Raw genomic sequence first — 15,000 nt, forward strand, 5'->3', positions numbered from 1 at the left:
GCACTTTACCACGATTTCTTCTCACAATTACCACAATAAAGGCATACACGGGGGGGGGGGGGAACATAGTTCCTACAGAACAAACCTCTACTCAGGCTTTACGTTAAAAAAATAGATTTGACTTATTTTATTACCTTAATCTCAATAAATACTTGTATTTATCCTCCTTGTCATGCCTTTCTTAACCTCCTTGTCTTATTATTACAACAACAATAATAGTAATAATAATAATAATAATTATTATTTACAATATGCACGTAGATCATACATATCGACACACGCGTCTCAAAAACATGTTCCATTTAATGTGTTATTCTACTTCCACAACACATTTTAATTGTGAGTATTGACCTTTAAGACTGTGAGTTGCAGTGTTTTCTGTTTTCATGACTTATGTATAGTAAGCTCGAACCCCACGTAATAGATTCCAAATCTTTTTAAAGATTAAATTGTAAATTGTTTGAGGAGCGCCTGAATAGCTGTGCTCATAATTACTGAAAAAGACTGCTCTTATTCTGGATGCACCTTGTGAAAATCTAAATAAATGATAGTAGTGCCTGAAGGCCAGCTATACGTGAGCGTCATGACTGAGCGCTTGATGCTAGTGATATGAGAACGAACGACCTTCGAGTAAATGATTAAAAAAAACTAGCGGAGGCAACCGTGGACTCGTCTTTCTGCGGGTTATCTCCTATTTTGCCGATTATTATTACTATTAGGCGAGAGGAAGCCACTCACTGCACGGTCATTCGCGCCACGGACTCCAGGTAGCAGTATCCGGCGGCGGTGAAGTTGTCCTTGTAGCGGCCCATGTCCACGGCGTCCAGCCACTCGCCCACCGAGTTAAAGGCCGGGAAGGAGGGCAGGGGCCGCTCGGCCAGCGTGATGGACGAGCTGAGGGTTCTGGAGGTCACAGGTCAGAGGTCACAAGGTTTAAGGGGACGTTCTGCGCGGAGGACATTCAAGTCGGCGAGCGCGTGGCTACCTGCGCGCCAGCGTGGACGAGCCGATGGCGTCGGGCGAGCGGACGCTCTTGCTGAGGGCGGAGTGGATCTGGCTGAAGCTGGGCCGCTCCGTCCGCTCCTTCTGCCAGCAGTCCAGCATCAGCTGGTGAGGTGGGGGGGCAGTTGACCGGGGCCGGCAGCCTGAAGCCGTCCTCGATGGCCTTTATCACCTACACACACACACACACACACACACACACACACACATTCCAACATGTCATTTTCCAAAGCATTTCCCTGAATTTTGCACCATAACTTTTCATTAAAATTGGCTTTATGTTGAAATTGTGATTGATTCTGTGATAATATACAATTTTTTTTTAATATTCTGCAATTATTATAATAATAATAAATTAGGCTAAATGACCTTGTCTTATTAATATTGTCAATGTGAGCACAATTTATTATTATTTTTATTATTATTATTATTGTTAATTGTTTGCTTTTTCTGTGCTATTTTTTATTTATTGTAATTTTTTTTTAATTAATTTACATTTTTTTTATTTTATTTAATTTTATTGTGTTGGTGTTGCTGTTTTGTTTTTTCTTTGTGTTTACTGTCAAGAAGAAAAACGGAAAAATGAAAACAAAGAGTTAAAAAAAATAAAATTCTGCAACATAACGTCATATCTACGTCACTAATTGACCTGCACTGCCAACACTGGTATTATTCTTTACTATAGTATGTTTATTGTAGTTCATTCTACACTTTGCCCCCCATCATAGTTTAATTTCCTTGTATTTCATCTTACCGTATATTTTGCTCCCTTAGAACTTATATACTTTATCATAGTTTGTGATTTTTATCTTATTTTTAGTCCTATTTTTTTTAATCTACTTATTATTACTTTCTACTGTAAATATTTTTGGCCCTTAAGAGTTCTTGATAGTCATTGTTTATAAGATTCCTCTATTCTTATCTAACTGTTTGCACATTTCTTGTCTTTCCTACTCATGAGTTTCCTTAAGAGCAGAATGGAACAAGTAGATTTCTCCTTTGTGAGATCAATAGTGTCGTGTCGTGTCGTGTCGTGTCGTGTCGTGTCGTGTCGTGTCGTGTCGTGTCGTGTCGTGTCGTGTCGTGTCGTGTCGTGTCGTGTCGTGTCGTGTCGTGTCGTGTCGTGTCGTGTCGTGTCGTGTCGTGTCGTGTCGTGTCGTGTCGTGTCCTGTCCTGTCTGTCCTGTCCTGTCCTGTCCTGTCCTGTCCTGTCCTGTCCTGTCCTGTCCTGTCCTGTCCTGTCCTGTCCTGTCCTGTCCTGTCCTGTCCTGTCCTGTCCTGTCCTGTCCTGTCTTGTCTTGTCTTGTCTTGTCTTGTCTTGTCTTGTCTTGTCCTGTCCTGTCCTGTCCTGTCCTGTCCTGTCCTGTCCTGTCCTGTCCTGTCCTGTCCTGTCCTGTCGTATCTTATCGTATCTGATCACAAAGAAAGTCTTTAAATATTGGATTATTATTGATATCGCAGTAGTTGTTTCTCAAACCCCCCCTCTTCCTCTTCCTCTTCCTCTTCCTCTTCCTCTTCTCTTCAAGGTTATTCTGGCACCATGTCTGACCCACTCAAGATGAAATTGTGCAGTTTTGTGATCCCGGAACTAAAATGAGTTTGACGATGATCTGCTTCATGTAAAATCAATAAACAATAATGTGTCGTTGCTTCTGTTTTATTCTGCCACCAACTTCTTTGGTTGAAGGCGGCTGACGTCGACACTTCCATTCAGAATATCTTTACGAGGCAAACGAAGAACATTTTCATCAACATCCTCCTTTTAATCACAAATTACATTGATTGACATTACTTGTGAAACAGTATTTCAACAAGCGAAACCAATGATATATTTGAGTGTAAAATGAGTCATTCTCTCTTTTTTTTGTGCAAACTTTTCAAGTCTCAAAATCAAAGATTTGTTTTCAGATCATCATGTTTTATTTAACTGAAGGTCAGAATTATTTTTATTTGCTGTGGGAATAAAAAAAACCCAAGGTGAATATTGTAATTCTTAAAGGAAAATAGGGAAATTAGTCTTACACCCGAAGAATATGAGAAATAAAAATAATTAATCGACTCATATTTTAGTATATTGCTGGAAAAAAAAACAGTGGCAGTTCCACTCTCTTCAGGTGTGTTTTATTAAATTGTTAGTTTCAGATTAATGGAACAAGCAAACGTATGAATTAGACTTTTACAAGAAGTTAATTTCCCAGCGGACATTTCATGCATTTTAGCTCGAACACACATAACCTGAAATATGTTTGATTGTTCGTAATTTGATTTTTATGAGTTGTGAAAATCCAAAATAAAGGATCTGAAAACGTCTTAATTATGCTGATATGTTTTTTTTTATTTGTATTCATCCGAAGGGTAATTATAACAATTTAATAAAAAAACTAAATAGGAAACTTGAAACTTAACTCAACTGGCTTTATAATTAACTTTTCCCCACAATGTTTTTATTGCATATTCCAGGCTTCTATAACTCCCTTCTTTATATTCATTTGCTAGTTTATTGTGCACTCCGGTAATTGTAGCTTGGCAGAATATTTAAGACAGCTTTCCGTCTCTCTGAGGTGACTATTAGCGTTCACCACCTGCAAAGTAAATCACATTTCACAGACAGGCCTTGCAAAGTCTGTCAACAAAAACAAACTCCAAAAAGTGAATCTGCAAACTTGCAATCGTCGAGAGAGAGAGAGAGAGAGGAAAGTATCCCTGCAACAAAATCCATCACGGCCGGCCGCAGCCGAGGGGCTGAAAGGTCATTTAGCAGGATATTCAATATCTCATGATGTTACTTCGCAGGATATTTGATGGGGTATCACAATAGCTCGGCTCGTATCGGCAGAAAACTGCATTAGGACTTTTTAATTTCCTACCAAAAGTGTGTTTGCAGGCCAGCGAACGAGAGCAGAATTAAGAGATGACAGAATCTGATCGGAATAATCTAGAATGCATTAATGAGATAAGAGATATATATATACGAGAGAGTTTCTGCTGCGTGTTTGGGTGTAAACGCAACTTTTTGAAAACGGCTCCCAAGGTGGATCTTTTTGAAAACGGCTCCCAAGGTGGATCTTTTTTGAAAATGCTCTGAATCCGTCTCCGTGGAAACGTCTCGTGCGCACCACACCAGTCCTGCACATGCTCAGTAGAGACGTTTCTTTTACCTATCTACACTGTGTTTATATCAATTCTGGCAATTTTACTCTATTTTTAGAGGATTTCTTTCTTTTTTTTACTGGATTGTTTCATTTTTTTTATTTTTACTTATTCTATTTTTTGTGCTCTTGTTTAGATATTTACATATGTTTACATATTTTAATTCTTTAATTTTTATAATTTCGGCACCTTTTTACCTTGAGCTGTTGTAACTTTGCGTTTCCCCCTGGGGAGGAATGAAGCTCTCCACTCTACTCTTCCGCCGTGTCGTGACTCCTCAGACTTTTATTTTGACAGTCACCGTAATAGCAATCCAACTTGGTGGTCTTGCGACTAGAATGTCTGTGTTCGCCCGTCGTTAATGTTTAGAGTCGATTGTTGTGCGGTTCCACTGCTAAAACGACCAACAGCGCCCACTAGTGGCAGCAACGTGCAGCATTCCTGCAGGTTCAGTGAAAAACGTTTATCGTTTTCAAAAACAGTGCCCTGTCAACATGAAGCCTTTCTGAAAACAACGTCCGTCCACCCCCCCCCCTCCCCTCCCCCAAGCCTCCATCTCGCTAAGCAGCAGTCATAAAAAGCTTTTCAGCTTTTGACATTTTCCATTTAATCAGAGCGGGAGGTAAAGGGCACGGCGGATCACAGGTGGACGGGCCGACCAACAGTTCCGTTATGATATAATGAATCAATTTAAAGTGGATTAATATCCCCGTCGCTGCGCCGCCGCCGCCCTTTGGCCTCTCCGGCGGAAAGTTTGATAATATGAACCGGGCCGAGAGGAAACTTTCTCAATAAGAAGCACTCGTTCTGAAGCGTTCATACCCGTCAAATATCCATCTTTTCTAAGGAATATACACACTTTTGCAACGCTCCAGACGTGATACAGAGTCAGTTAGGTCGCTGTTTTAATTTTTTTGGTTACTTTTATGTACTTTCTTTTTTGGGGGGGGGGGCTGTGTAGATATATTTTGTGTCTATTTTGATTTTGGAATGAATTACAATTATAGAATGGAAAAGAAAATTCACCTGTAGAATCTAACCTAAATTTAAATATCATTTTTTAAGTATCATGTTTAACCATGCAGTTTAAATCAAACCATCTATTTTTCTTTATGAAGCCTCAGATGATGATTTTGTTTAACACATGCAAGGTCAAGATGTTTTTTTTTTTTACCTTTTCTAATTAATCATTATATATTCTCTTAAACGGTGCTTGACAGTGCTCTGCGGGGACGTACGACCGCGACGCTTGTATTTGTTGTTGTTGTTGTTGTGTCTCTCCATCACATCAGAGAAGCTGCAACCTCCAGCTGTTTTTCAAAGTTTTATTGTCATTGCACAGGAAACAACAGAATTTAATTCAGTCCCTTGTCCCTTGCAGCGGCGACAGTTTCCAGCCTGTCAGAATAAATATAAATATGTATGAAAATCTGAAAAATAAAATTTAATCAAGCAGAGAACATAATATGATCAACTAGTATATAGAGAGCAGGAAGTTGTGTTATTGCAGGAGTATGGAAATTGCACGGTGGACAGTGGCAGAGGTGTGTGTGTGTGTGTGTGTGTATGAGTGTGTGTGTGTGTCTAACTCAATTTTAGGCCTATATAAATTCAAGCACACTGTTCTGGGATTTGGTGTTGAGTTGATAAATGCTGAATTTTAATAAAAGTAGTTTCATATTTTAATGGTTTAAATTGTTTTTCTTCAGTAAGACATGTTTCCCCCCCCCCCCCCGCTTGGACTTTGTGGGTCTGGAACCTCGACTTATGAGCTTCTTGTTCGCACTTGAAGCAATTTACGTATATGAACACGGAACAATGAGGTCAGCCGTTATTACAAATTTGCAATTTTCACTTATGGACGATTGGAATGAATGATGTTTATTTATGTAGTCACCTGAAGCCAAGAGTAAAAAAGTAAATTAAAGTCCAGGCTCTTTCAAAGTTTCCACAACATTTTGAAAACGATGTCAGTTTACACCGAAACCACAGAATCGCTGAAAATGACGTCGGGAGCTGTTTGTTTTTGTTATAAAATCGCATACACGCGTGCGAACAATCTGCTCTAAGCAACAACAAGCAGGAGAAGACGGACGTTCTAGTGGACAGACGACCGAGTCGGATTGTTATTACGTTGACTGTCAAAATAAAAGTACCAAAAGTCCCAGGAGAATATGGAAACGGAGAAAACACTGTTCTGATTGTCTCTACTGAGCATGTGCAGAACAACTATATATTACTACATTGATAGCATTTTCAAAAGATTGCGTTTTCGGCGTCGTCGTGTACGTGGACCCCCCACGAAGGATTTTAGTTTTTTTCACGTTGCGTGAACTGGGCTTAAAGTGCCGGAAGAGAAGCTGTTGTTTTATTATTTTGTGATTTCAAAAGACACCAGCTTGATGAAACTACTAAACCGTCTTTTATGTTGTCGGCTTCAGTAAAAAGAAAAAAAAAAACCCCAAAACAACCAAGCTTCTACTTTCTCTTCAGCAGGACTTGCGTCAGGCTTTCAACAGCACTTTGGAAGCATGACTTCCTTCAAAACGTGGAATAAAAACAACCTTTGTTTGAAGGACGAAGAGCCGGGAGCCCACCCACATTGACTTGGAAATAACAGGTTTGCTGGTGACAAGCGGCGGGTTCCTATCAACTGGACAATCACTTCCCTCAAATGGCAAGTGCTTTACATTTCCTGAAAGGGAGCGGACGTTCCCACAAAGGATTTTCAGCACTTTTAAGAGCGCGATGGCACTCGGGGACAGACGCTTGGCCACTAGAAGGGGGTCAACGCATCCTTAAGAGAAAACAGGATTGGTCATGGAGCTGATGCAGACTTAGAGAGAGGGACTTATTCCCCGCAGAAGCTCTCAGAGGTACTGTGGCTTCTTGGCTTTCTTTTAATAAGATCCATGCTGGGCATGGATAGAGAGTTCATTCATAAAAAAAAAAAAAGAAGAAGAAGAAGAAGAAAGGATTGAAGAGGGAGGATGGGGAAGTGCAGATATTTTTATATCGAGTGGGAATATAAAGGAGAAAGGAAATGACTAGAAGTATAAATCTCCCTCTGAACTCACATCCTGGTTGCCCATGTCCCAGTAGGGTCTCTCTCCGTAGGACATGACCTCCCACATGACGATGCCGAAGCTCCACACGTCGGAGGCGGAGGAGAAGCGGTGGTACTGGATGGCCTCCGGAGCGGTCCACAGCACCACGCTCTTCCCGCCGTGCTGCAAAAAAAAAAAAAAAAAAAAAAGGGGGCGTGGGGGAAGTTCACCGAAACGGGGCGTTAATATTCCCTTTGAAAAGGCCCGGAGCGCATTTTCTTCACATCGAAAGAGTCGCGGATTCACACGTTGAGCGAAATCCCAGAATAACCCGAGAAGTTAAAAGCTGACCAGTGTCTGACGTGACGCCAGGAATCTTGTAGTGATCAGCTGATTGGAAGATGGAGCCAGGCATACGCCAATCGATCGTAGCATTAAGACCTCAAAGCCTAATAAATAGCTCTCGCCCAGTATCGTACAGATTCCTCCAGACCTCTGAAGGTCTTCGCAGATGTGATGTCCAATAGATCAAAATCCGGGGTCTGGATCTGGAGGCCAAGTCGAGACCCTGACAGCTCCAAATGCAACAAACTGCAACGCGTGCTTCTATGAGAATCAGCTTTATCTTTGGACCAACAGCGCCGCCATCTTGGGGAGGTCACCTGCTCGAGCCACGGGATAGAGCTTTGCCTCGGCTTTAAAATTAGGTACTTTTTTGTGTTGCTACTCGCAAGCGAGCTACGAATGTTTATGTGGATTTTCTAGCCTGGGATCTTTACGTTTAGCACGAGCGGGTGACCTCCCCAAGATGGCGGCACCGGGAGGCATCTGGTGTTTGACATCCATGCACTTGACCACCTGCACGGCCGTCCAGGTCGCAGCAGATGTTTGTCTCTTACCAGTGTGGTGTAGATGGCCTCTATCTTGTCCTCCTGCAGGGGCCTGAAGCCCGACACCTTGCAGCCCAGGTTGGAGTTAACAAGCACCTGAGATTAAGGAAAAACAGGCTGATTAGCATGGCGTACACTCGCGGGGGGGGGGGGGGGGGAACAATCTCAGTGTGGTGGGAGAGCAGCACGCCGGTGGGAGAAGCTCTTATCGCACCGGCGGACAATTGATTGTTTTGCGAGGAACAAAACGCTCTTCATTTAACCACAACGTGACCGCGGCTTCTCTGAGAGACAAAGACGGGATTCTGACGGCGACATCATTTTCGGCGCGACACTTCTATAAAAAACCTCCAGGTGGACGGCCGTCGGAGACGTTCGGCGACGGGAACAAATTGTATTCTGCTCGCCGCCTGCACGAAACCTTGAGACATACATCACCCCCCCCCCCCCCCCACCCATCATCTCCTCCCACCTGCTCCCTTACCTTGTGTGCGGCCAACCGTTTGTGGACGAAACCCATTTCGGTGAGGTACTTCATCCCCGATGCCACGCCGGTCAGCATATCCATCAGCTGCATTACACTCAACTGGCCTTCATGTTTCTGAGGTTAGGTGGACAAAAAAAAAAAAAAAAAGGGTGAATAAAAAACGACGGGACAATTTGGTGCCAGCACAGCTGCTCCTACAATGCAATATTGTGCTTCCTGAGCTGAATCCTTTTATTTGGAGGATAAAAACAAACAGGCCCATTAATTCACATCATTATAAACCACAGCGTGCCGGTTCACGGAGCAGAGGGGGCGCAGTAACACTTTACAGCAGCTTACAGCACCTTTGAGCAGAAACACTCCATTTGTGCTGTTAATTATGATTCGTTTTTGCTTATTACTGTAATAAGTATTGCCGCCCTAGGCATTATAATAACAGTGAGTTTTTTTAGGATTATCCGAAATGGTAAAAAAAAAAAGCCTTGTTTGCGAGGCGCCTCAAAAACAGGAGATAATTGCGAGCCTTAAATTTGCTCCATAATGAGGCGGCACATCTGCAATTACATGTCGGGATGTTTAGAAAAGAAAACTAGACAAAAACTGACCCTGAGGAAGGAATCTAAGGCTCCGTTCGACATGCTCTCCTCGATTATCATCATGGTGTTACCTGCAGGGAGAGATAAAGAGAATAAAAAGGATATAGGAATTGATATAAGTGAAATTCAGGTTAAAAAAAAAGGGAGAAATCACAGCGGTAATAGAGACACGGGAAAAGAGAGAGAGGGAGTGAAGTGAGTCTAGTCCACTTGCCAGCGAGGCAGGCATTGTGCAAAGCCATTCTTCACCCAGTGAACTGTGGTGAAGCTGAGAGAACCTGTGTGCTGCCCTGGCTGTCTCAGCAAGTTTAACGACCCTGAAACACACACACACACGCACGCACACACACACACATACACACTCACACGCTCGCACAGACACACACTGTGCCAAGGCGCAGATGGCAGGGATCCAGCAGTGCTATGAAGTGCACAGAGGAAGAAAATAAGGCTGCAGCAGCCGGAGACAGAGAGGATTATGGGAGGTTGAAACAGTAGGATAAACTAGGATAGATTTGTGAACATTTTGAAATGTAAAATTTCTCTGATGTGACCATTAAACGGGCTGATTAGCACACACTCTTTTGTATAAAACAAAACAAAGAGATGGCTTGGCATCGTTTTCCCAACAAATCAGGGTTTGCCAGTATTACTGGGCTTTTAGGAATCTGTCCCTGTGAGTCACGGGGACGCTGTCGAGATGTGCCAGACGTTATGTCACTGAGACGAGCGCGAGTGAATCTGTGTTTTAACGAGAGCGCACGGGGGCCGACGTGACAGACGCGACCCAGCTACTTTGAAACGACGACAACACTTCTTTACCAATTCGTTCTGGTCGCCGCCTGCCGCACACACCACCTCGGGTACACACCGCGGTAGAAACCAGTTTGGATCCCACGTTCCTCTGTCCCGCTGAACAAGGCTCTCGGTCCACGTCGACCAGCTGAGCTTCGTAGAATTGATGCAAATGTGTTGGCTGCTCGTGCACGACGCATCCATCATCTCTTGACGTAATTTCTCACCCCGTGGGAATCCCAAGGAAAAACTCTGGCTGACGTCTGTTACCTGTGATCAGTGGAGTCAGATCGACACGCACTCAGAATTAACCAAACGGGAAGCTTCCAAGGTCTATAATTTATAGTAAATCCAAAGATGAAGTGCTTGAGGCAGTGGTCTCACTTGATGCTGAGAAGGCGTTTGATCGGGTGAGATGGGACTTCCTTTTTTATGCACTACAAAAGTTTGGATTTGGGAGAAATTTCATTTCCTGGCTTGAGGTTCTTTATTCCTCCCCTTTGACCATTTGTCCTCATATTTTCAACTACAGTGTGGAACGAGACAGGGCTGCCCGTTGTCACCACTTCTCTTTGCTCTGGCTATTGAGCCTCTTGACCATTGCTTTGAGACAGTGTGCTGACTACTCAGGAATACGTCGTGGCATCACTGAGCATAAAGTATCGCTTTATGCAGACGATATGCTCTTGTCTATATCTAACCCATCGAAGAGTCTGCCCAAAGTTCTGGACCTGCCGAAACAGTTTGGAGTAGTATCAGGATACAAGGTTAATTATGAAAAGAGTGAAGCAATGCTTATTGGAAAGAGATCAGGAGATTTATCGACAATTTTGGCTCCTTTTAAACCTAGTCGCAATAAATTCAAATATTTAGGAATTTGGATTACAAAAAATCATGCAGATCTATACAAATTTAACTATCAAGTGTTACTTTCAAAACTAAAGCAGGATTTCGCAAGATGGGAGTTGCTGCCTCTTTCACTCGGAGGTAGAATAAATATCATCAAAATGTCTGTCTTTCCTACATTTCTGTATCTGTTTCAATCACTTCCAATTTTTCTCACAAAATACTTTTTTTTACTAATTTGAGCAGCCAAATATCTTTTATTTGGAAGCTTCCAAGGTCTGTGCAGATCTGATTCTCACAGCAAACAAGCCTGGTGGGATCTCTAGCGCCCCCTGAAGGGGTCCTGGACCATTGCTCTTAGTGGATCAAGCTCTAGTGACAGTTGAGGCCGTTTAGATGCACTTAATTTCCTATTCGGGAAACGAGACTGACATTTTCAGAGCTTTGTAGTGTCTCATGTCATCCTGCAGGACGGAGCCACTAAAACTCAGTGTATCAGCTGCAGTTCTCAGGTAGACTATAAAGACTTCCATTCCATCAGGGTGTTCAAATATGAGGCCATAAGAAGTTCTAATCCAGCCAAACCACCAGGCAAATTCTAAAACTTTCAACACAACTCTTAAACTCGAGCCAAGATATCAGCGACGCTGCCACGAAACCTGGTTGCTATCAAACCAGCCTGAAAAGCTTTCTGGACATTTCACTGTATTTTGCGCCAGAAAGTTTCATTAAACTCGCCTCTATGTTGAGATTCCAGTAATTTCCCATAGCAATTGTTTGGTTTTTGCAAAAATGTAGACATTTTCATTTGGTATACGGTACACCACGACAAAGATAATCTTGAGAGTTTAAATTAAAAGGTCCAAAGATCTGAATTATTATATATACAAGGAATCCATCAATGATTTCTGTCTTTCGTGTCAAATTTGTCATTGGCGCCATGCAAATGAAAGACTTAAAGTCTTAAGAGACTCAAAGCCTCTTGTTTTTAGGTAGAACTAAGATATTCCCTGTTGGCTTCTGTTGCTTCAAAGGTTAAACACATTCCTTGTAATAAAGTCCTTGTTGCCTTTCTGTAATCTCAACCTCGTCTAGCCATTCTCCTCGGAGCTGACTGGGCAACTTTACCCAGAACACAGGTTTTTTTTCCAGTTCACCTCAGGAAAGGATGTGTGTGAGAATCCCAACAGGTCGGCGGTATCTGAACCCTTCAGCCCGTCTGGCACCAACAAGCACCGCGTGTTCAAAGCCACTTCGGTTCCCTTTCATCCCCGTTCGGACGCTCGCTCTGAACCTCGGCAGCTGCAGTGGCTTGATTAGGTGTTTTCATCAAGAACCGGCTGAACAGGAGTACGTAACGTTGCGTATTGTGGGCGTAGGTTTGCAGGGGAGGGTCACATAGTTTTATGAATAGTGACAACAATTGTGAATGGATTAAAGCAGTGTTTTTCAACCACTGGTGTTCTATGAGATCTCGTCAGGTGTTTTTTCTAAAAAAAAAAAATTGCTCTCACAGCGACAGTGTGTTGCAGAGTAATCATGTATAAATACTCTTCGCCACTAGAGGGCAGCACAGAACTTTGCCAGTGAAATGTAAAGTGACAGACGTCAGTGTGGTTCATCTCCACCTCCTGCTACCATCTTGTATCAAAGTACTGTGTCAGTGACAGTGATGGAGAAGTTTTTGAAAAGGAAGAATGTGAACCAGGATCTCAGCTCTTCATCCATCAGGTCCAGGTTTCACACTGAGGGAGTCACTATTAAAAAAAAGACTTTGTTTCTGGATTTACTGGATTCCTGTTGATAAAACTTTGATGAGAAAGACTTTATATTGTTAATAGAGGCTACAGAGTTTCACATTTTAACATTTTTGGGTGGTGGCGGTGTGCCTCCAGAGTTTTCCAAAGAAAAAAGTGTGTCTTGGCTCAAAAAACGTTGAAAAACACCGGATTAAAGAACATTTCTGGTCAGAATCTTTCCTGGACTCACACACAGGGTAGTTGGACTCCTACAAATCTGTAAGTTGGATTTCCTACAACGTCCTGAGAAAATGAAAAGACACACAGAAGCTTTTTTTTTTTTTTTTTTTTTTCACTCAAAAAGAAAAAAAGGCATGTTGTTTTTTTTCTTTGTTCTTTCTCATGGGCCAATCAACAATGGATGATATAGTCGTGTCAGCACACACGAGGCGCAACGACAAGCTTCCTGCATTTGAGAATATGTATTCTAAAAAAGCAAACTGTTGTTCGTTTCAGGTTCTCACAAGTAGGCAACAAATCACGTTACTGCGTTTTTTTCTCCACAGCCCCGAATGTGCTGACGCGCAGGCGAGGCGGTGGGCAAATGGTAATAAAAGAAAAACAAGTGTGAAAAAAGGCAGAAAGTACAGAAGCAAGCTGTTTTTCTGTGGGAGTTCCGCTCTGAGTTACGATGCGGGGAGGTGGAGTGGGGAGTGGCTGTCGTTTCCAGGTAAGCCTGGTGTGTTGGGGGGGGGGGGGGGCAGAAAGCGAGAGCCCGGTGTGTGTGTGTGTGTGTGTGTGTGTGTGTGTGTGTGTGTAAAGCGATGTAATGGAAGTAATTTGTCGGCTGGCGGCATGTGGGCGTGTGTGCACATTTGTACATTTGCGTGCAAGTTGTTGAGATTTTTCGAGCAGGTGTGTGTCGGTGATAGCGAGAACATGCAGGACTGCTTTTGTGTACGTGTGTGTGTGTGTTTTTGCAAGTGTGTGTGTTATTGGAGTGTATTTCAGGGCCCCGCTGGGCCTCGAGCACCAATTACAGTACGCTGCACATCTGCTGCCATCCAACTGAGCACAGAGTGTGTGTTGGGGCATCATGCCCACACACACACACACACACACACACACGCACACACACACACACACACACGCCATTCCCATTAACCTAAACCTCATCTTCACCTCATGTTGGTTTCCTTTCCTTCCATCCTGTTTTTCTCTCCTGGACCTCAGTTTCCATCGTTCAGCTAAAAACAGTTCTTGATGTGATTGTCAACGATTAAACCACCACGTCTCGGCGTTTTTTGCATTTTCTCTTGAAGACACCATGTAAACGGGGCCTGGGAGTTGTTTTTTTTCATGACACACGTGATTATTTTTTCCCCATTTCAATTCCTCCACTATTTGCAAACGTCCTTCAGATCATCCAAACGGACAAAACACTTTAAAGACGTCATATTTCCTTCAGGTTTCTGTAATGTGGAAGGCAAATAAAGCTTCCTTGTCTGAGATAATCGAAGTAACTGGACTTTCTTTACGACAGCAGGCTTCCTCAGTTAGTACTTTAAAACCTTAGATATGGGGGATTTTGTTCCATTCAGTGCTGCTTCTTCTTTTTTTTAAATCTTCACCCACTCTCTCTTGTTTTTCACAGTGGCATCATCACACTCCTGATTTTACCTCGACACCCCCCCCCTCTCTCTCTCTCCTTACCGGTGGTGATGACGCCCTCCAGCCGGATTATGTTGGAGTGGTCGAACTGCCCCAGGATGCCCGCCTCGCTGAGAAAAGAGCGCCGCTGTTTTTCAGAGCAGCCGGCCCGCAGCGTCTTTATGGCCACGGGAAGCTCTCTTTTACTGGGAAGCTTCAGGCAGCCGCGACACACCTCCCCAAAGTCGCCTGTCGGGAGAGAGAGAGAGAGACGCAGAGGTCAGAGGTCGCCGCTGCCGCCGCCGCCTGATACAGAATGAGGCAGGGGCGCCGCGGGTCAGACGTTGCAATGATCAAAAAAAAAAAAAAAGAAAGTGAGAGGAGCAGAATCAGACGAAGAAATCCGAACATATTGAGAGAGACGGCGGATGACGCAAATGGACAGACACCATTGAGTGAGAGAGAAAGACATGAAATACAAAGGGATCAAAGGGAGATCAGGGGTGGGGGGTGGGGTGAAGGTGAAGCAGCGAGGCTGAGGAGATGAAGCATAATATAACAGCGAGTGGAGTGGAGCAGGATTTGGCAGAGATCAGTGGGCTACCAGCCTGATTGAACAGGTTTTTCTGCCACTTGTGTCTGGGTGGGTTGAGGAAAGTTCAAAAAGAGGCTGCGCATGTGCATCAAACTCTTTTTTTTTTTTCATGTTCTCAGAGGGCAATTCCTCCCGATTCCTTCTGTATCATGGATTTATGGCTGAATCGTCCCAAAAAGTATGAAAAAGGAAGAGATTTTGTCT

At 43.3% G+C, this 15,000-nt stretch overlaps 1 protein-coding gene across 1 annotated transcript in view; it reads right to left on the bottom strand.

Annotated features, from left to right (window-relative positions):
- The window catches only part of epha10 (EPH receptor A10), a gene marked incomplete at both ends in the record, with an annotated part of 221,563 nt that overhangs the window by 5,207 nt on the left and 201,356 nt on the right, over positions 1-15,000 (bottom strand). The window contains 5 exon segments of the mRNA XM_080515523.1: positions 7,229-7,381; positions 8,098-8,184; positions 8,573-8,689; positions 9,181-9,242; positions 14,265-14,450. Of these exon segments, the coding sequence (XP_080371649.1) occupies positions 7,229-7,381; positions 8,098-8,184; positions 8,573-8,689; positions 9,181-9,242; positions 14,265-14,450 (605 nt within the window).

This window comes from Blennius ocellaris, assembly GCF_963422515.1.
Source record: "Blennius ocellaris genome assembly, chromosome: 20".
In the NCBI taxonomy this organism is placed as follows: domain Eukaryota; kingdom Metazoa; phylum Chordata; class Actinopteri; order Blenniiformes; family Blenniidae; genus Blennius; species Blennius ocellaris.